This window comes from Zonotrichia albicollis, chromosome 4 (assembly GCF_047830755.1).
Source record: "Zonotrichia albicollis isolate bZonAlb1 chromosome 4, bZonAlb1.hap1, whole genome shotgun sequence".
NCBI classification, from domain to species: Eukaryota; Metazoa; Chordata; class Aves; order Passeriformes; family Passerellidae; genus Zonotrichia; species Zonotrichia albicollis.
In genome coordinates this window covers 1,263,124-1,283,238 of record NC_133822.1, presented here as the reverse complement: position 1 = coordinate 1,283,238, position 20,115 = coordinate 1,263,124, and the positions used below count along the sequence as shown (strand labels likewise).

The 20,115-nt window shown below is 47.1% G+C and overlaps 1 protein-coding gene across 1 annotated transcript in view; it reads right to left on the bottom strand.

The window, feature by feature from the left end:
• The window catches only part of NRF1 (nuclear respiratory factor 1), a 53,019-nt gene extending 33,151 nt beyond the window's left edge, over positions 1-19,868 (bottom strand). Inside the window, exons 1-8 of the mRNA XM_074540334.1 lie at positions 19,850-19,868; positions 19,238-19,469; positions 14,581-14,695; positions 11,871-11,997; positions 10,742-10,882; positions 6,652-6,810; positions 5,832-6,026; positions 1,609-1,710 (exon numbers count right to left, since the gene is read on the bottom strand). Of these exons, the coding sequence (XP_074396435.1) occupies positions 1,609-1,710; positions 5,832-6,026; positions 6,652-6,810; positions 10,742-10,882; positions 11,871-11,997; positions 14,581-14,695; positions 19,238-19,460 (1,062 nt within the window). The 5' untranslated portion in view covers positions 19,461-19,469; positions 19,850-19,868. The remainder of the gene's footprint in view (positions 1-1,608; positions 1,711-5,831; positions 6,027-6,651; positions 6,811-10,741; positions 10,883-11,870; positions 11,998-14,580; positions 14,696-19,237; positions 19,470-19,849) is intronic.
• Between the last annotated feature and the right edge of the window lie 247 nt (positions 19,869-20,115).

Genomic DNA, 20,115 nt, shown 5'->3' with positions numbered 1-20,115 from the left:
AGGTTGAGCTGCTGAGATTGCACAGCTAAAAGGGTGTAAAAGGAAATGACACCCATCCAGATCCAGGACAAGGAGCCCCTTATTTGTGCCTTTGAAAGATTCCCTGCAGCTCTTTGGGATTTTGAAAAGCCAAAGTGCCTCAAGGCCACTGCAGGCTGGGATGGGAGCAGGGTTTGTGGCCAGCAAAGCTGTGCTGTGCTGCCACCTCTCGCCCTGACAGCCCAGCTGGGCACACAAAGGGACACAAAGGGACACAAAGGGACCCACAGCTTCGTTTAAAGGTGGGCTTTCAAGCCAAAAGGGCAAAAAAAAATAATCTCTGTAATTTTAAGGGAATGTTTCTTAAACCCAGAGAAAGAATTCTATTTTTTAATGTATGGTTTGATTTTTAAAAAAGGGGAAAATAAATGTTGGCGAGTTTGAGTGCTCAGATTTAGGCGTGGAAATGGCAAAAAACCCTAAATAAATAATTTATAGGAGGAATATATTAAAAACCCAAATTCAGACCTAAGACTTCCACAATAATTGTGGAACTATATAAATATATATATATATATATATATATGTGTGTATACAATATAATTTCTATTATATTTACAATGCAATTTATATTTATAATTTCTATTTATAATGACTTTTATATTTTTTATACAGAAAGTGCTGAATTGTTATTATGGCTCAGGATTCTGCAAAAACAATTTTATATACATATATAATATATAATTATACACATAATATTTTCTTTTAGATAATTTTATAAATATTATATTATATTATATTATATTATATTATATTATATTATATTATATTATATTATATTATATTATATTATATATAAATATATATATAATTGTGTATAAATATAATTGTGTATATGTACAATTTTGGCTCAGGACTCTGCAAACACATAAAAATATGATATGATTATAATATAATATAATATAATATAATATAATATAATATAATATAATATAATATAATATAATATAATATAATATAATATACTGCAATGTAATATAATATATTATAATTTTACATACAATTATATATAAATATACAGTATAATTTTTATATATAATCTTTTATAAATTATACATTACATTATATATTATATCTATAATTGCCTTTGCAGTCCTGAGCTGAAATTATATACACCATTATATATATAATATTATTATACACACAATTATATATATATTATATATATTATATAATATTGTATATATAATATATATAATTTTTTATTCTCTATCTATATAATATATATAATATATATAATTAAATAGAAATCTGTTTTTTATAAATGTAAAATATAAATTATTGGTGTATGCAAATATAAAAATATAAATAAAATAAAAATATAAATATAAATAAAAAAATAAATATAGATGTAAACACAAATATGAATATGAATATGAATATAAATATAAATATGAATGTGAATGATTGTGTTTACAGAGTCCTGAGCCACAACAGCACTTCATCCCTGTCTGTATCAAGCCCCATTTCCTGTTGTGTGCCCGCCCTTACGTGCCAGGCTGGCGTTTGCTGTGACCCCAGAGATGTTTCTGGAAGGCCAGGCAGTGCCCCAGCAGGAGCAGCTCTCACCTCTCCGTCAGCCACCGCAGAATAATTCACCTGTGCCACGGTGACCGTGGTGGGCAGCTCGGAGGCGTCGGCCAGCGTGGCCACCGTGGCCCCTGTGCCAACCTGAGGGGGACAAAACAGTGCATCTGTTAGTGCAGGAAGTGCCCACAGCCCTCAGGAAAAGGGGTCTCACACACTGTTAGTGCAGAAAATGCCCACAGCCCTCAGGAAAAGGGGTCTCACACTCTGTGTTAGTGCAGGAAGTCCCCACAGCTCTCAGGAAAAGGGGTCTCACACTCTGTGTCAGTGCAGGCAGTGCCCACAGCCCTCAGGAAAAGGGGTCTCACACACTGGGTTATCACAGGAAGTGCCCACAGCCCTCAGGAAAAGGGGTCTCACACACTGTGTTATCACAGGAAGTGCCCCCAGCCCTCAGGAAAAGGGGTCTCACACACTGTGTTATCACAGGAAGTGCCCACAGCCCTCAGGAAAAGGGGTCTCACACACTGTCAGTGCAGGAAGTGCCCACAGCCCTCAGGAAAAGGGGTCTCACACGCTGTGTTATCACAGGAAATGCCCACAGCCCTCAGGAAAAGGGGTCTCACACACTGTGTTATCACAGGAAATGCCCACAGCTCTCAGGAAAAGGGGTCTCACACACTGTCAGTGCAGGAAGTGCCCACAGCCCTCAGGAAAAGGGGTCTCACACACTGTCAGTGCAGGAAGTGCCCACGGCTCTCAGGAAAAGGGGTCTTACACACTGTGTCAGTGCAGGAAGTGCCCACAGCCCTCAGGAAAAGGGGTCTCACACTCTGTGTTAGTGCAGGAAGTGCCCACAGCTCTCAGGAAAAGGGGTCTCACACACTCTGTTAGTGCAGGCAGTGCCCACAGCCCTCAGGAAAAGGGGTCTCACACACTGTGTTAGCACAGGAAGTGCCCACAGCTCTAAGGAAAAGGGGTCTCACACACTGTGTTATCACAGGAAGTGCCCACAGCTCTCAGGAAAAGGGGTATCACACACTGTGTTAGTGCAGGAAGTGCCCACAGCCCTCAGGAAAAGGGGTCTCACACACTGTCAGTGCAGGAAGTGCCCACAGCCCTCAGGTAAAGGGGTCTCACACTCTGTGTTATCACAGGAAGTGCCCACAGCTCTCAGGAAAAGGGGTCTCACACTCTATGTTAGTGCAGGCAGTGCCCACAGCTCTCAGGAAAAGGGGTCTCACACTCTATGTTAGTGCAGGCAGTGCCCACAGCTCTCAGGAAAAGGGGTCTCACACACTGTGTTATCACAGGAAGTGCCCCCAGCTCTCAGGAAAAGGGGTCTCACACGCTGTGTTATCACAGGAAGTGCCCACAGCCCTCAGGAAAAGGGGTCTCACACACTGTCAGTGCAGGAAGTGCCCACAGCTCTCAGGAAAAGGGGTCTCACACACTGTGTTATCACAGGAAGTGCCCACAGCCCTCAGGAAAAGGGGTCTCACACACTGTGTCAGTGCAGGAAGTGCCCACAGCCCTCAGGAAAAGGGGTCTCACACACTGTTAGTGCAGGAAGTGCCCACAGCCCTCAGGAAAAGGGGCCTCACACACTGTGTTAGTGCAGGAAGTGCCCACAGCCCTCAGGAAAAGGGGTCTCACACACTGTGTCAGTGCAGGAAGTGCCCCCAGCCCTCAGGAAAAGGGGTCTCACACACTGTGTTATCACAGGAAGTGCCCACAGCCCTCAGGAAAAGGGGTCTCACACTCTGTGTCAGTACAGGCAGTGCCCCCAGCCCTCAGGAAAAGGGGTCTCACACACTGTGTCACTGCAGACAGTGCCCACAGCCCTCAGGAAAAGGGGTCTCACACACTGTGTTAGTGCAGGAAGTGCCCACAGCTCTCAGGTAAAGGGGTCTCACACACTGTTAGTGCAGGAAGTGCCCACAGCTCTCAGGAAAAGGGGTCTCACACACTGTGTTAGTGCAGGAAGTGCCCCCAGCTCTCAGGAAAAGGGGTCTCACACACTGTTAGTGCAGGAAGTGCCCCCAGCCCTCAGGAAAAGGGGGCTCATCTCCAGGTACCCTGGCAAACATGAGCTCCTCCTCAATACCCCTTTGGAAATGATCTTTCTCCCATTTAACAGCTGGGAAAGGACAAAGGCAGGGAGATGGGCAGCTTTGTCTCTGAGCAGAATTAAATATAAATGCCAGGAAGTCGAGGGGATCTCAGGTGTCCAGCAGCTGAAAGAACACCAGTCAAAGGGAGATTGTATGGACAGGTGAGCAAAGAGAACCAGCCTGGCAAGTCTGCGGGGCCTTGGTGGGGAACAGAAAACTCTGACAGCCACTGAAAAGCTTCATTTGGGGAAAGAACCCTACTCATACACCCAGTTTTTATCTGCATTATGTCTGACAAAAGTATGTCTTGAGACTTCACTAAAAATGTGATGCTCGAGAGGGACAAAGTGCTGGGCCTGGTTAGGAACCACCACCAGTGGTGGTGTGGAGGCACAGGGAAACTGAGATCCAAATCTCACTCCCACAAGAAGTTTGTGGGAAGTTTCAAGAGAAAAACTAATTTTTTTTTTACTCCCTGAGCTGCCAGAATCTGCCTTCCCACACAGGGAACACAGGGAAAACAGCAGCAGCACTGAGCTAAGAACAGTGTGAGAGGAACCCTTATTCCATGAGGACAAATATGCATTTGGTGTTTGTAATAAATGTAATACAATTCAGGTGGCAGATGAAGACTTGGGGCACAGAAATACCTGATCTAGATATAGATATATATAATATATATTTTATATATATATATAACATCTATTTTTATATATAACATATATAATGCATTTGGTGTTTGTAATAAATGTAATATCCTTCAGGTGTCAGATGAAGACCTGGGGCACAAAAATACCTGATCTAGATATAGATATATATTTTATATATTTTTTTTTATATTGATATATATATATATGTATTTGGTGTTTGTAATAAATATAATACACTTCAGGTGTCAGATGAAGATTTGGGGCACAGATATACCTGATCTGTATAAAGCTATGTATTTATAAATACATAGATATAGACAGATTATTTATATATATATATATATATACACACACACACATATATATAATATAAATATATATAATATGTTATATATTATATGTAATATGTAATATATAATATACAATATACAATATATTCTATATTTTATATTATATTATATTATATTATATTATATTATATTATATTATATTATATTATATTATATATTGTATATTATATTTAATACCTGAAATGTAGCTGATTAAACTGCATTCCATACCACTAAAGGAAGGCAGTTCCTCCACCTCTCCTCCCATTGCCGCCACAGGTGTGGTGCGGTGGCACCAGGGACTGGATTTGTTCTAAGGAGTTTTAGTCAACTCAGGTCAAACCCCTGAATTTTTTTGACCCCATCACAGAAATCCCTGCACTGGACAACAAAAAGTGGGAGTTGGGAAGAGAGAGGTTGAGGATGGATCTTTGTTGTGGAGTAAGGATGAAATTCCGGAAGGACAAGTTTGGCTCCTGAGCTTCCTTAAACCATCTTGTGTTGTTGGAAACCAGGAAATTCCTCTGGCTGCCCTGGAGGGCTCAAGCCCCTGCCAGGGGGGCTCAGAGACCCTGGCACAGAGCCCAAGACCCCTGTGCCTTTGATCTTGACCCATGGAAAAAATTACCAACCTTATATGAGGATTTACAAGCCACAAAAGTTTAAGTAGAATGATAGTGAATTTATCACAGGGTGAAAAATAGATTTTTGAGATTTTTAGAATGGGGGCTTGGGGTGCCAAGATGGAGGAATTTGGGTGTGCCTTGTCCTTTCTCCTTCTTCTTCCTAGCCTCCACCTTCTGGGTGATGTTGGCACTTTTGGATTGGTTCAGAGTAGAAGCTCACTGTCTAACATAGGTGATAGGGATTGGGAAGTTATGGTAAATAATGTACAAGTAGTTTTTAGTGTAAAAAGATAAGACCTCCCTGGGGGTGGGCAGAGTGCCTCTGTATGACCTGCTGGACAGACCTCAGCAGCCCAGAGAGAGAATGTTCTAGATAAGAAATAATAAAAAACATTGAGAATGAGAACTGCAGAGTTCTGACTCCTTCTACCACCGGGCTGGGAAAACAGACTTTCTAACACATCTCAGGGTGACTGTGAGCAGCTAAAGCCCCGAGAGCAGTGGTTTAAACGGTGCTGGGATGGAGAAGCCAGGGGCTGCTCTCACCTGGATGAGGGACACGGTGCCGTCGGGGTTGCTGAAGGTTTGCACCACGGTCTGGGAGGGCACCAGGTGGGCGATGCTGTGCGTGGTCGTGGTCTGCGGCGTCTGCTGGTCCTCGAAGGCGTAGAGCAGGTCCTCGCGGCCGTGCTGCTTGTAGCAGTTCTTGACGATGGTGCGCAGGGCCTGGGTCCAGGACACCTGCCAGCAGCAGGGACAGGGGACAGTCAGCCCGGGGAAGGGCTCTGAGCCAGCCCAGCGCTGGGGTTTGCACTGTGTCCTCACTGGGCTTTGTAATGGTTCACAAACAACCCCAATATTTAATCTCCCTCTGCTCGTCCCCTCCTTCCCCCAAGGAATCACCCTGGAGAGCCTCCTGATGCAGGGAAGATGTCCCAGCTCAGACTCCTTTAAAAGGGTCCTTGCAACCCCAACCATTCTGTGACTCCAAGCAGACAGAAAGCCACGGTGATTTGGGAAAGCACCAAAGTGCTGCCACAGCACCATTTCCAGCCAGCCCTGAACCAGCCTGCACAGGTCCTGCTGCCTCCCACCACAACGGCTTCCTTTGATTATCTTTGTGACAGGTTGGTAGAAACTTCACTTTTTCACCCAGTTCTCTTATCTTCCCTGGCTCCACTGCACATCCACAACTCCTTCCTTTAAGCACAAAGCTCCCTGCTGCTCTGAACAGGCCAGCATCCCTTCCCTCCTTCCGGAGACCATGACACAAACCCTTTCTTCTGTCCCTCAAGGCAAAAAGCACCCCCAAAACCCATCCTGCAGCCCCTGAGCTCCATCTGGGGGCAGGCAGGGAGACACCCACCCGCTGCTTCTGCTCCTCGGTGCGCACGTCGCTGCGCACGTTGGCCCACGGGATGTCCTCGGGCCACCAGATGGGCTTGCAGCTCTCCTTGCCCCAGCCTGGCTTCCCACGACCCGTGGAGTACTTCAGCATCTCGGGGATGAAGGCTCTCAGCTGTGCCTGGAACAAAGAAAAGGTGGGGAGGTGTTTAGGAATTCACATCTCGGGTGGTTTCGAGGGGCGTTGTAGAGAATTATTGCGTTCCACTTCCATCCTGTTGGAGCCATCAGCTGGAAGAGGCCTGAAAGCCCAAGGAAGGTGGACAATACTTTGCCATCTTCTCCCAGGACTCAGCTTGGCAGCAGGCGGAAGGGAAGAAACAAAATTCCATCAGCAAATACAAAATTACAACACCAAGGCACAGCCATTGTGTTGACACTTCACAACTCAAACACTACCAGGAAGAGAATGAGCCAACCTAAAATGGAAGAAAAAACCCCCCAAAAAAATCACAATAACCTATGAAAAACCCCATAATCAATGTCCCTACAGTGGCAGGAGCTCAGGCATGAGCTGATGTATCATTTACAGAGATGCTGTGAGGGGATGGAGCTTCAGTGACCGCTGAAATGTGGAAACCACAAATCTCACACATCATGTATATGTTATATTATATATATGTTATATTTTATAGAAGAATAATATATATGTTATATATAATATATAATATATAATATATAATATATAATATATAATATATAATATATAATATATAATATATAATATATATGTTATATGTTATATGTTACATGTTATATTTTAAAACTCTAAATTTGAAGTTTTTATTTTGTGATATTACACACTTTTAATCAACTTCGCACTTGTAATTTTAGTGTTATTAATAATTCTGGTTTATGGCTTTAGGTTAAATGTAGGATTCTTTTAGGGGTTAAGAATTGTTTAGTACAGAAAGTTTGGAATATTCAGCATTTAGGAGGTGCAGGAACAGTTAAAGCTGCTTTCCTGCCCTTGTTTCCAGCACCAATTACTGCTCCAGGGCAGCACACTCAAGGCACTCGTTAGGAGGGTTTGTCTTTAATCCACGGGGAGACAATCAGCAGCTCTGTCAGGAGAGAGGACGTGGCTAATTAGTGCCCTAACGAGGCCAGGCTCTGCCACAGGCACTGTCCCCCACACCCCTGGGGCACCTGCAGGAGCCAAGGTTCTGCCAGGAAACACCCAAAAATCAAACCTCTGCTGAAAAAACACCAGTTTGTGCCCTTGGAAAGGGCTCAGGTAGCCCTCAGGATGGAGGATTTGGGAGAAACTGTCAGAAATGTTTCTTTGCTACCCTTTCATACAGGCTCAGTGTTTTCACTTTTCATGTTAAATTCAGGAATTAATGGTGCTGAGCTATCCCAATCCCAAATGCAACAGCCCAAAGCACAGCCAGCTGTATTCCAATGGCTCTCCAGAGCTGGAAACAGCAAGGAAAGTGGTTTCTAGAACAGAGCAAAACCTGTGCTGGGAATTTTCTACACTCAGCTGTCACCAAAGTCCAGAAAGCACCAAGATCCCCTCTGTGAAGGGTGAAAACCCCACTGCAACGCAGGTTTTCCTGCCCAGCCCAGGTGGGTGATGCTCTCCATCCCCAAGGCTGGAGAAACATCTTTGCCCAGGCAAATAAAGGCTTTATTTCCCTCCAGACCACTGGGGAAGCAGAGCAATTAAAAGGAGAATTATTTTCACCTCCTCACTGATGACACCTCTGCACCTGCCTGCTGGCACCTGCTGAAAGCACAGGCCTCATTTTTCCAGTCCCTGCCATCCTAATTACATTTATATTTATTTTATTTTTGTTTTCCATAGGGTTTTGTGCAACTTAGCTGCAAAAAAATCTGATTTTTTTACTAGAAAATACAAATAATTATCCTGGAAGCTCTGGGAATCAAGATTCCCACAATAAATGATGGCACCTCTGTGCCCAGCTCAGGAGAAACCTTTCCACAAAGCTCTTCTGAGCCACCTCACTGTGCTGGAACAATGAGGGCCATTCCTAGAAAAATCCTTGATTTTCTACCATAGAGAAGCAGGAGGGGATTTAAAAGAAGAGGTTCTACATCAGCACCTCGGGCTGGCTGAGCAAAGGCCCTGCAGGACCAGGAGGAGAAAAACATTTCCATGGGGAACACAGCAAAAGCTGCCACGAGCAGCTCCTGCAGTGCCACCTTTCACAGGAGTTTAAAATCCAAGAAATCATTTTTGTCTTATTTGTCAGGGATTGGGGAAATGATCTGTACCAGCCAAAGCACAGTAAGCTCAATAAAAATTTATTATGAGTGTGAGCTTGTCTGATTCCACTAAGAAATGGAAATGGTGCTTTGAGAAGGGTGTGACAGAAAAATCTGCACATCTTTGTGTGCTGCCCTTTCCATCTTGCTACTCCCTCGAAAAAAACCTGCTTTCCAGCAATTTTAATTTAATTTTTAATTTAAAACTGGTCGTGGTGCCTCGGGCTGGGTGCACCAGAGCCTCCTGCAGGCCACACCTGCCTGAATTCAGGTCCTGCATCCCTGGGAAGGAGATTTCCCTCCAGATGAAGCTTCCCTGAGAGTCCCCTGCACTTTCTCCCAGCAGTGAGGTCAGGCTGGACCTGGAGAGAAAGGGAATCTCCCACATGCTCAGGGCACAGAATTCCCTGTCTCCAACAAAAATATCTCACTCAGGGTCTGATCTGGGGTTAAACCTTTGGCAAACTCCCCTCTGGTCCAATTCACAACAAAAAACAGAGGAGGGAATGAACTACAGGAAACAGAAAAGTGTCCACAAGTGACCTTCCCAATCTTGGTGTCTAAAGATTGTGGCAAAGAATGTAACAAACAGGGAAATTTTCTCTGTTCCCACTTTCTGAGGTGCCAAAACCAGCTCCAAAGGGAATGCTCCCAGCAGCCTGAGCTCTCCCCAGCAGCAGTTTTTTGTCACAGAGAAAATCAGCACCACTAACAAAGCTCCAACAAAAATATCTCACTCAGGGTCTGATCTGGGGTTGAACAGCAAATTCCCCTCTGCTCCAATCCACAGCAAGAAATGGAGGAGAAAATGAATTACAGGACACAGAAAGGTGCCCATGAGTGACCTTCCCAACTTTGACACCTAAGATTGTGGCAAAGCATGGAACAAACATTTTCCCTGCTCTCACTTTCTGAGGTGCCAAAACCATCTCCAAAGGGAATGCTCCCAGCAGCCTGAGCTCTCCCCAGCAGCATTTTTTTCACAGAGACAATCAGCACCACTAACAAAGCTCCACCTCCAAGCACAACCTGAGCTGTTACAGCCCCGGGGGAATGAAGAGATCAGAGCCATCCCCTGGAGAGGCAGCCACACAAAACAACAGGATGTGACTGCAAGATTGCCAAACATCCCTCTGCTCCCTGCCTGTGCCAGGGCTGGCTGCTCACCTGGGTCCCCTGTGCACTCACCTGGGTCACATCTGCACTCACCTGGGTCACATGTGTGCTCACCTGGGTCACCTGTGCGCTCACCTGGGTCACCTGTGTGCTTACCTGGGTCCCCTGTGCACTCACCTGGGTCACATGTGCGCTCACCTGGGTCCCCTGTGCACTCACCTGGGTCACCTGTGCACTCACCTGGGTCACCTGTGTGCTCACCTGGGTCCTCTATGCATTCACCTGGGTTCCCTGTGTGCTCACCTGGGTTACCTGTGTGCTCACCTGGGTCCCCCTGTGCACTCCCCTGGGTTATCTGTGCACTCACCTGGGTCCCCTGTGTGCTCACCTGGGTCACATCTGCACTCACCTGGGTCCCCTGTGTACTCACCTGGGCCACCTGGGCACTCACCTGGGTCACCTGTGCGCTCACCTGGGTCCCCTGTGCGCTCACCTGGGTCACCTGTGCACTCACCTGGGTCCCCTGTGTGCTCACCTGGGTCCCCTGTGCACTCACCTGGGTCACATCTGCACTCACCTGGGTCCCCTGTGCGCTCACCTGGGTCCCCTGTGCACTCACCTGGGTCACATCTGCACTCACCTGGGTCCCCTGTGTGCTCACCTGGGTTACCCTGTGCACTCACCTGGGTCCCCTGTGTGCTCACCTGGGTCATTTTGTCCACGGAGACGGGGATGCCATCGATGGTGAGGGGGGGCAGCTCTGAGTTCACCTCCTGGGGGGCCGGGGCGTGCTCGGCCAGCGCCGACTCCAGGTCCTCCAGGATGGTGCTCTTGTACTTGCGCACCTGTGGGGAGTTGTTAGCTCAGGTAAACAAGGGCAGCAGCACCACGAGAGAGAGAGGAGCAGGGGGCAGGCCCAGCCACCTTCCCCCAGGTGCTGCAGAGCAGGAGGAGCAAACAGTGGCACAGCTGGCGGGACACAGCAGCAGCCCCCCGAGACTCAGCCCTGCTGATGAAACTTGCAGTAACGCTGGCGAGGGAAGGATTTGTGGGATGAAAGGAAAAGTTCTCTAAGTAAAACTTGTCCTGGGGAGGGTGTGCAATGAGGTGCAGGCAGCAGAGCTGAGCTTAAACATGTATTTATTATTAGGGTTTAGTCTGGAGCAAAGGAGGCTCAGGGGGGACCTTGTGGCTCTGCACAAGAAGGGACAAATTGGGCTGTGCTGCCAGGGAACAGGGACAGGAGCAGAGAGAACAACCTCAGGCTGGGCCAGGGCAGCTCAGGGTGGAACCAGCAGGAATTTCCCCATGGAAAGGGGGTCAGGCCTTGGCTGGCACTGCCCAGGGAGCTTTGGGGTGCCCATCCCTGGAGGTGGCCAAGCAATTCCTGGATGTGGCACTCAGAGCTCTGGGCTTGGGACAAAGTGGGGTTCTGACACCTTGGACTCAATGATCCTGGAGGATCCTGGATCCTTTCCAACCTCAGGGATTCTGTACCATGACCTGTTCCCTCTGCTTTTTAAATTTTTAATCCAAGATGTTCCCCCCTGGTGAGATGTGCCAGGCAGCCATTCTTGCAGAGAGGAGAGAGGAGAGGACCTCAGTGCTGCCCTCATGTCAGGGAGTCACAGGAACATTAAGGCCGGAAAAGATCTCTGAAATCACTGACTCAACCAGATCCAGCACTGTATCCCATAAAACCCAACCTCTGTTTTCCAGGGTTTTTTAGCATGACATTCAGATCCCTACCAGGCTTCCAGGGCTGCCCTGAACAGAACAAAACCTGCAGAGAAGGTGAGGAATTTGTCTCCTCACTTTCCCAGGGACACCTACCACGTTCTCCAGGGGTGCAGCACCGAACACTTTGAAGACAGGGTTGGGTTTGGAGGGTGAGATGCACAGCACGATGGCCTGCTGCCCCACTCTGGTGGTGTACTCATCCAGCGTGGCCCTCAGCTTCCTGAAACACAGCAAAACCTGGCAATGGGCAGGAGCTGGAAGCCTGCACAAACAGCACCCTCCCTGGCTGCCAGCTCCCCTGCACAAAGCAGGTGAGAAACAGAGCCCAGCTGCTCAGCTTGGCCTCATATGGAGCTCATTGCTCTGCTCCACAGGCCTGCCGTGCTCCCTGCAGCCACCCAGCAGCTCAAATGGCAATTATTGTCCCCTCTCTCCTTTTCTCACTGATGTAAAAAGAGAAATCAGCAGAGCAGCAAAGCTGGGGCAGCGAGAGTCTGCGCTTGCACTCTGCCCCGGCAACACAAAACTTGTGTTTTGTTGAAGCACCTGAATGATTCATCAAAAGAGGTTGTTCTACATCCAGATCATAGCAGTGCAATTCTCCAGCACCAAAGTCCTGCTCAGACCAGATCTGGAGGAATTCAAGCTACAGGGTAGGCAAGACCTGGAAATATTGCAACAGCTCAGCACAGGAAACCCAGGTGTCCCAACACCTGCCCCATCAGCAACTCCCTTGGGAATCAAATTTTCCACTGGATATTTTCTGCCTCTTATTCCCTTTTAAGCAGTGCAAGAGCCAGAAATGGTGGCAGAAACTCCAAAATCAAGAGAGAAGTAGTGTTTTCCTCAGAAAAGCTGAGCACTCTGTGAGGTGACAGCTCAGCCCTGTCTTGGTCATTTCAGAACCTGAGGCTGCCAAAAAGCAGCTCCAGCTACACAGATCCCACAGTCAGGGGTTTGGAATTACCACCTGATTGCCAGCGGGCTGAAAATCAGGCACAAACATGGGTTCAGCTGGTCAGAGTGGGAAAAAATTGCTGTTTTGTCATTATCTTAAGGTATGTAAGGTATCTTAAGGTATCTTAAGGTATCATTATCAAAATGAAGTAGGTGTGTGAAAGGAGAAGAAATAATTCCTTCACTGAGCAGTTTCTTTAAAAATATATTGTTCATATTTCAAGGGAGGAAAGGATTTGTTCTTCAGAAACACTGCAAAAAACACAGAAACACTGCAAAAAACACAGAAACACTGCAAAAAACACAGAAACACTGCAATAAACACAGAAACACTGCAAAAAACACAGAAACACTGCAGTAAACACAGAAACTGCAAAAAACACAGAAACACTGCAGTAAACACAGAAACTGCAAAAAACACAGAAACACTGCAAAAAACACAGAAATACTGCAATAAACACAGAAACACTGCAGTAAACACAGAAACTGCAAAAAACACAGAAACACTGCAAAAAACACAGAAATACTGCAATAAACACAGAAATATTGCAATAAACACAGAAACACTGCACTAAACACAGAAACACTGCAGTAAACACAGAAACACTGCAATAAACACAGAAACACTGCAAAAAACACAGAAATACTGCACTAAACACAGAAACACTGCAATAAACACAGAAACACTGCAATAAACACAGAAACACTGCACTAGACACAGAAATATTGCACTAAACACAGAAACACTGCAATAAACACAGAAACACTGCAGTAAACACAGAAACACTGCAATAAACACAGAAATATTGCAATAAACACAGAAACACTGCAGTAAACAGGGCTGATTTGGGAGAAGGAGGGAAAACCAGAATGGAGCTGTAAAAGGCAGGGAGTTCACTCCCAAGGATTATTATTTAGCAGTGACTCTGCCCAATAATTAAACCTTTACTGCCCCATGAGATCCAAAACAGCAGAAAAAGCAAGAATAGCTTTGTTGCAAACGACAGGGAACAGTAACAGCTGATTTTCATATGTGTTTCCAGGGGATGGAACTCGGGTGGAGCCTCCGGGGCTGGGCAGGGCCCTCGGCTCTGGCGAGGCTCGGGGGCCACCAGGTGGGCAAAGCGCCTCAGAGCACCTGGAATGCAGCACCTGGAATGCAGCACCTGGAATGCAGCACCTGGAATGCAGCACCTGGAATGCAGCTTCCCCACTGGAAGCTTCTAAAGGCAGAAAAAGCCTTTCAGCTCAGGCAGGAACCTCCCCTGGGTTATTCTTCCCGAAAATTGTGCTCTAAACCCTGCAGTCTTCACCGTGGGATTTGGAGCACAATTTTAGGAAGAATAACCCGGGGGAGATACCTGGCTGAGATTCCTTTGCCAGTCTTTGCAATGGCAAAGGAAATTTGGATATCCATTTGGATATCCACACATATTTAATGGGTATTAAACCATTTGGAATGGTTTAATCAAGCAGAAATGACTTTTTTTTTTTGAAGCAGATAAATTGAGAGCTGGGATATGGAAATTTAGCAATTTCTGTGGATTATCTTGGAATATCACTGTGACAGATAACTGGGGTTAGAACAGAACAATGGATCCACCAGAGTGCCAGTCCTGGTGAGCATAAAATCAGAGGTGAGCAGAGCTGCAGTTTAACCCTTTAATGCCAACTAACACCTTGATTTACCCCTGATATGTAAACGGACCAAAGTTAAATATAATTTTCTGGCTTCCAGAAAGACATTCCCAAAAAACCCCCGAGCTGGGTGACTCCTGGGCATCACTGTGTGACCCCAGAGGCCACCAGGAGGATGCAGAGGTGGCAGGGCCAGGCGAGGGCTCACCTGAGCAATCGCGTCTGCTGCCGCTTGCGGATGGAGGGGTTGGACTCGAACACGTGCGGCCGCTTCCGCTTCTTCCCCGTGGCCACGGCAGCGGCCGCTGCCATCCCCACAGGGCCTGCAAACACAGCACAGGGCTCAGTCAGCTCCAGCAGCTCACAGGGATGCTGGCACCGTGCCCACCGTGCCAGGCAGGGGTGCCCAGGGTGTCCCCAGCACAGCCAAGGGACACCAATTGTGGGATGTCAGCACCTCAGGACTGAGGGGTCACCGAGAGCACCCTTGGGGGGCTCGGGAGTCCTGGAATGTTCCAGAAGTGTCTGGTGGCTGCACTTTGATCCCACACAGGAGACGACACCTGTATGAGGACAGGAGGGTTTCACCGGGGTGAATGGTGAAGGGATTGGTTAATTAGAGAGTGAGACACAGGGTTTAGGATTTATGTACAGGGGGGTTTAGAGAAGTAAGATGGAGGAATTGGGGCGTGTCCTGTCCTTCTTCTTCTTCTTCTTCTTCTTCTCCTCCATCTTCTGTGGTGATGGTGGCACTTTGGGATTGGTCGTTACTGAAAGTGCACCGGGCAATAAGAATAAAAGGTATTGGGGAAAAATGATAAATATTGTACATGTAACCATGGGTATAAAGATAGGTGACTGTCCGGAGGGCAGGGGAGTGTGCTCATGGCTGGCTGCTGAGCAGAGCTCTGTCGGGCCGAGAGAAAATCTTTTAGATAAACAATTAATAAACATAAAAACCGAAAGAAGAACTGAAGCCTCTTCTCGTCCTTTGAAACGCGGCTGCCCCAAGGCCACCCCGGGCCTTTCCAGGCCCTTCAAACAGCCCAAAACCGGACAACCAATCCCTCCCTGAGCTCCGCAGCTCTGCGCTGACAGCTCCGTTCCTCAGGCTGGCAAAGCCCCGCTCAATCCTGCCTCAAAGTCACATTTTCAGCCTAAAGTTGTGCTCACACTCACAGAATTCTGTGTTTTCATCTTGAAAAACTCCCCAAGGTTTGAATAACTGAGGAGGTGCTGGTGGCTGGGAAGAAGAAACCGGGTACAGCTCCAAAAATCCTGCGTGGACACCTCAACTACAGCACCAGGAGTCTGAGGCTTCCCTGAGGGACTAAGGACCTGCTCTAGTGGGAAAGAAATGTAAAATCCAGAGATCCCAGCAGGGTTCTAATGGGAAAGAAATGTCAAATCCAGAGATCCCAGCAGGGTTCTACCAGGGAAAGAAATGTAAAATCCAGAGTTCCAACCGTGTCCTACCAGGGAAAGAAATGTAAAATCCAGTGTTCTAATGGGAAAGAAATGCAAAATCCAGAGTTCTCAGCAGTGTTCTACCAGGGAAAGAAATGTAAAATCCAGAGATCTCAGCAGGGTTCTAATGGGAAAGAAATGCAAAATCCAGAGATCCCAGCAGGGTTCTAGCAGGGAAAGAAATGTAAAATCCAGAGTTCCAACCGTGTCCTACCAGGGAAAGAAATGTAAAATCCAGTGTTCTAATGGGAAAGAAATGTAAAATCCAGATATCACAGCAGTGTTCTAATGGGAAAGAAATGTAAAATCCAGAGTTCTCAGCAGTGTTCTACCAGGGAAAGAAATGTAAAATCCAGATATCACAGCAGTGTTCTAATGGGAAAGAAATGTAAAATCCAGATATCACAGCAGTGTTCTAATGGGGAAGAAATGTAAAATCCAGTGTTCTAATGGGAAAGAAATGTAAAATCCAGAGTTCACAGCAGTGTTCTAATGGGAAAGAAATGTAAAATCCAGAGTTCACAGCAGTGCTCTAATGGGAAAGAAATGTAAAATCCAGAGTTCTCAGCAGGGTTCTAATGGGGAAGAAATGTAAAATCCAGAGTTCCAACCGTGTTCTAATGGGAAAGAAATGTAAAATCCAGATATCACAGCAGTGTTCTAATGGGGAAGAAATGCAAAATCCAGAGTTCACAGCAGTGTTCCAATGGGAAAGAAATGTAAAATCCAGTGTTCTAATGGGAAAGAAATGTAAAATCCAGATATCACAGCAGTGTTCCAATGGGAAAGAAATGCAAAATCCAGTGTTCTAATGGGAAAGAAATGTAAAATCCAGATATCACAGCAGTGTTCTAATGGGGAAGAAATGTAAAATCCAGAGTTCCAACCGTGTCCTACCAGGGAAAGAAATGTAAACTCCAGAGCTCCCAGCAGTGTCCTATCAGGGAAAGAAATGTGAAATCCAGAGTTTCCAGCACTGCCCTACCAGGGACAGAAATGTAAAATCCAGAGTTCCAACAGTGTTCTACCAGGGAAAGAAATGTAAAATCCAGCACTGTCCTACCAGGGAAAGAAATGCAAAATCCAGAGCTCCCAGCAGTGTCCTATCAGGGAAGAAATGCAAAATCCAGAGTTCCAATAATGTCCTACCAGGGAAAGAAATGTTAAATCCAGAGCTCCCAGCACTGTCCTATCAGGGAAAGAAATGTAGAATCCAGAATTTCCAGGAGTGCCCTACCAGAGTCTTGTGAAGACCACCCAGGCCTGAAAATCCTGTGTGCTAGAAGGGAAGGGGAAAGAAAAATTCCTGCAGGATGGGAGGCTGGAAAGTTCATAAGCAAGAGGAGGCCTGGGATGCTCAGGGGGTGGTGGAACCTCACAGGTTTGGTCCCAAGTCTGATACAGAATCAGGCCACACTCAGTGCTTTATTGTCACCCCATTTCTCTGCCAATGCAGAGCCACTGTGGGGCCAGTCTGGAGGACATTTGGCTCACTGGGAGGAATCTGTGATTCTGAAGTCCTTTCCCAGCCCAGATGTGTCAGGATTTTCTGTGGATCTCCCTAGAGAGGCCCAACACCTGACTCAACAACAACTGCACTCCTGGGTCAGTTTTTGTGGTTGCATCTGTGGGGCCTGAAATAATCTTTGCTCTTTGATATATTTGGTATTTTAATTTTGTTACTTGAGGCAGCATTTTAGCAAGGACCTTTGTATAGACCAGCAATTCCCAGCACCTCTGTGGTGCACAAAGAAACAATGTGGGATTCAAGTGGCCAGCAGGGAGAATTTCCTGTGGAATATTCCTGTGGGTGGGATGGACCAGTGATGCCTTAGGATTTAGCTTTTCTATTTTTCAGACCCTGTACTGCTTTAGTGTATAACTCTAAAACTGCTTAGCTGTTCTCCCATTTTATTCAGATAAAACAATTCCTCTCTAAGCCTGAAACTCAAGGACACCTGACTGTTTTAAGCCTTGTAACTTGGTTTGAAAAGCCAGGTGTCTGCTCAGGAAGGCAGGAGCCTGCCCTGAAATGGAAAATGTAAACCCTTCCCTCTGAATTGTTGTAAGTTTTCTTTCTCTCTCCCACAGCCAATCCTCCCTCCAGGAGATCTCTGCTGTCCATGGCCACTGAGTGTCCCTGCAGGGCTGATGCATGAGGGTAGGATGTCAGGATGGGTGGGGATGAGAGATCTCTGAAGGCAGGTGTTGGAAATTGGGGTTCATTGCACAGGGCCTGGGTGCAGGGCCCTGCTGGGATTTGGGGTTTATTGCAAAGGGCCCTGGTGGGATTTGGGGTTATTGCAAAGGGCCTGGGTGCAGGGCCCTGCTGGGATTTGGGGTTCACTGCAAAGGGCCCTGGTGGGATTTGGGGTTCATTGCAAAGGGCCTGGGTGCAGGGCCCTGCTGGGATTTGGGGTTCATTGCACAGGGCCTGGGAGCAGGGCCCTGCTGGGATTTGGGGTTCATTGCACAGGGCCCTGCTGGGATTTGGGGTTCATTGCAAAGGGCCTGGGTGCAGAGCCCTGCTGGGATTTGGGGTTTATTGCAAAGGGCCTGGGTGCGGGGCCCTGCTGGGATTTGGGGTTCATTGCAAAGGGCCCTGCTGGGATTTGGGGTTCATTGCAAAGGGCCCTGCTGGGATTTGGGGTTCATTGCAGAGGGCCCTGCTGGGATTTGGGGTTCATTGCAAAGGGCCTGGGTGCAGGGGCCTTTTGGGATTTGGGGTTCATTGCAAAGGGCCCTGCTGGGATTTGGGGTTCATTGCAAAGGGCCTGGGGGCAGGGCCCTGCTGGGATTTGGGGTTCATTGCAAAGGGCCTGGGTGCAGAGCCCTGCTGGAGCTGCCAGGCACAGGTCAGAGCAGATCTGAGAGAAGAGAGGGGTAAAAAGGATGAGAGAGGGAGAGAGGATGAGGGTAAGAGGGTAAGGGAGTAAAAAAGGTAAGAGAGAAAAAGGGTAAGAGGGCAAGATTCCCATTCCAATACAATAAATCTTCTTCTGTGCCCAATATTCTGATTCTCACTAACTAGTTTAGTACAAGACACGAATACTACAGCATTTCCATACAGCCTATAAGAATCACTACATCACCACACTGTGTTACATTTTAAACCCTAAAAACTCCTCTCTGTACCCCTTCTGCCAAGCTGCAGGGTCTGCTCTGACCCTTGGGCCTGTCTGCAAGCAGAGGGTGTTGTTCCATCACAAGGGGATCACCTTCAGCCAGCCACACCATTGTTTCCCAGCTATTCAGTAACTGAGGTATCTCAAACCTTGCTTTCATTTCAATCTCACTTACACTTTCCATATTCCCAAAACCTCTTGCCAGCCAATCCTGTTCACAAGGCTTTTCCCCTTTCCCCTTCCCCAGAGACAACGAGCGGCCCCGGGCGTTACCTGCGGCCGCCAGGTGCGCGGTGACCTCGTCGGCCGCCGTGGAGTTGAGGATGTCGGAGTCGTCGTAGGAGGTGTCCTCGGGCGAGGAGGGCGAGTCCTCGTCGGCGCTCAGCATGCTGTGCTCCGTGTAGGTGGCCACGTGCACCTGCTGCACCTGCTGCGCCACGGCGTGCGCCTCGATGGTGGCCATGTGCTCTGCCTGGCTCACCCCGTGCTCTTCCATCAAGAGTCACTGCCAGGGGGACAAAAAGATGTGACAGAAAGCTGTGACACAAAGCCATGACAGAAAGCCGTGACACAAAGCCATGACAAAAAGCCATGACAAAAAAGGTGTAACAAAAAACCACGACAAAAAGCCATGACAAAAAGCCACGACAAAAAGCCACGACAAAAAGCCATGAAGGGCCATGAGCACCAGGGACAGAGATCAACCTCCCTCAGGGTGTCTACAAGAGGGAAATAACTCTGCCAACAGCCATGAGAGAGGAACTTTAGGTTAAAGAGTTTGGGAAAATTCACATTTCCAAACAGAGCACAGCACCCAGACATCATCATCATCTCTGCTGGAGGGAAGGTCCCCAAGGAGCCTGCAGCCCTAAGATTGTCCCTCACCTACACATTGAAGGGTTAAAGCTGGGACTTGGTTTTGTCACGCCAAGAGGCCTGAGGGTGACACAAAGTCTCCTCTGGCCTCAATAGCTCAGGACACAAATGAGGATGCCAGCACAGAATCCCAGCTCTTCCATCAAGAGTCACTGCCAGGGGGACAAAAAGATGTGACAGAAAGCCATGACACAAAGCCATGACAAAAAAGGTGTAACAAAAAACCATGACAAAAAGCCATGACAAAAAGCTGTGACAAAAAGCCACAACAAAAA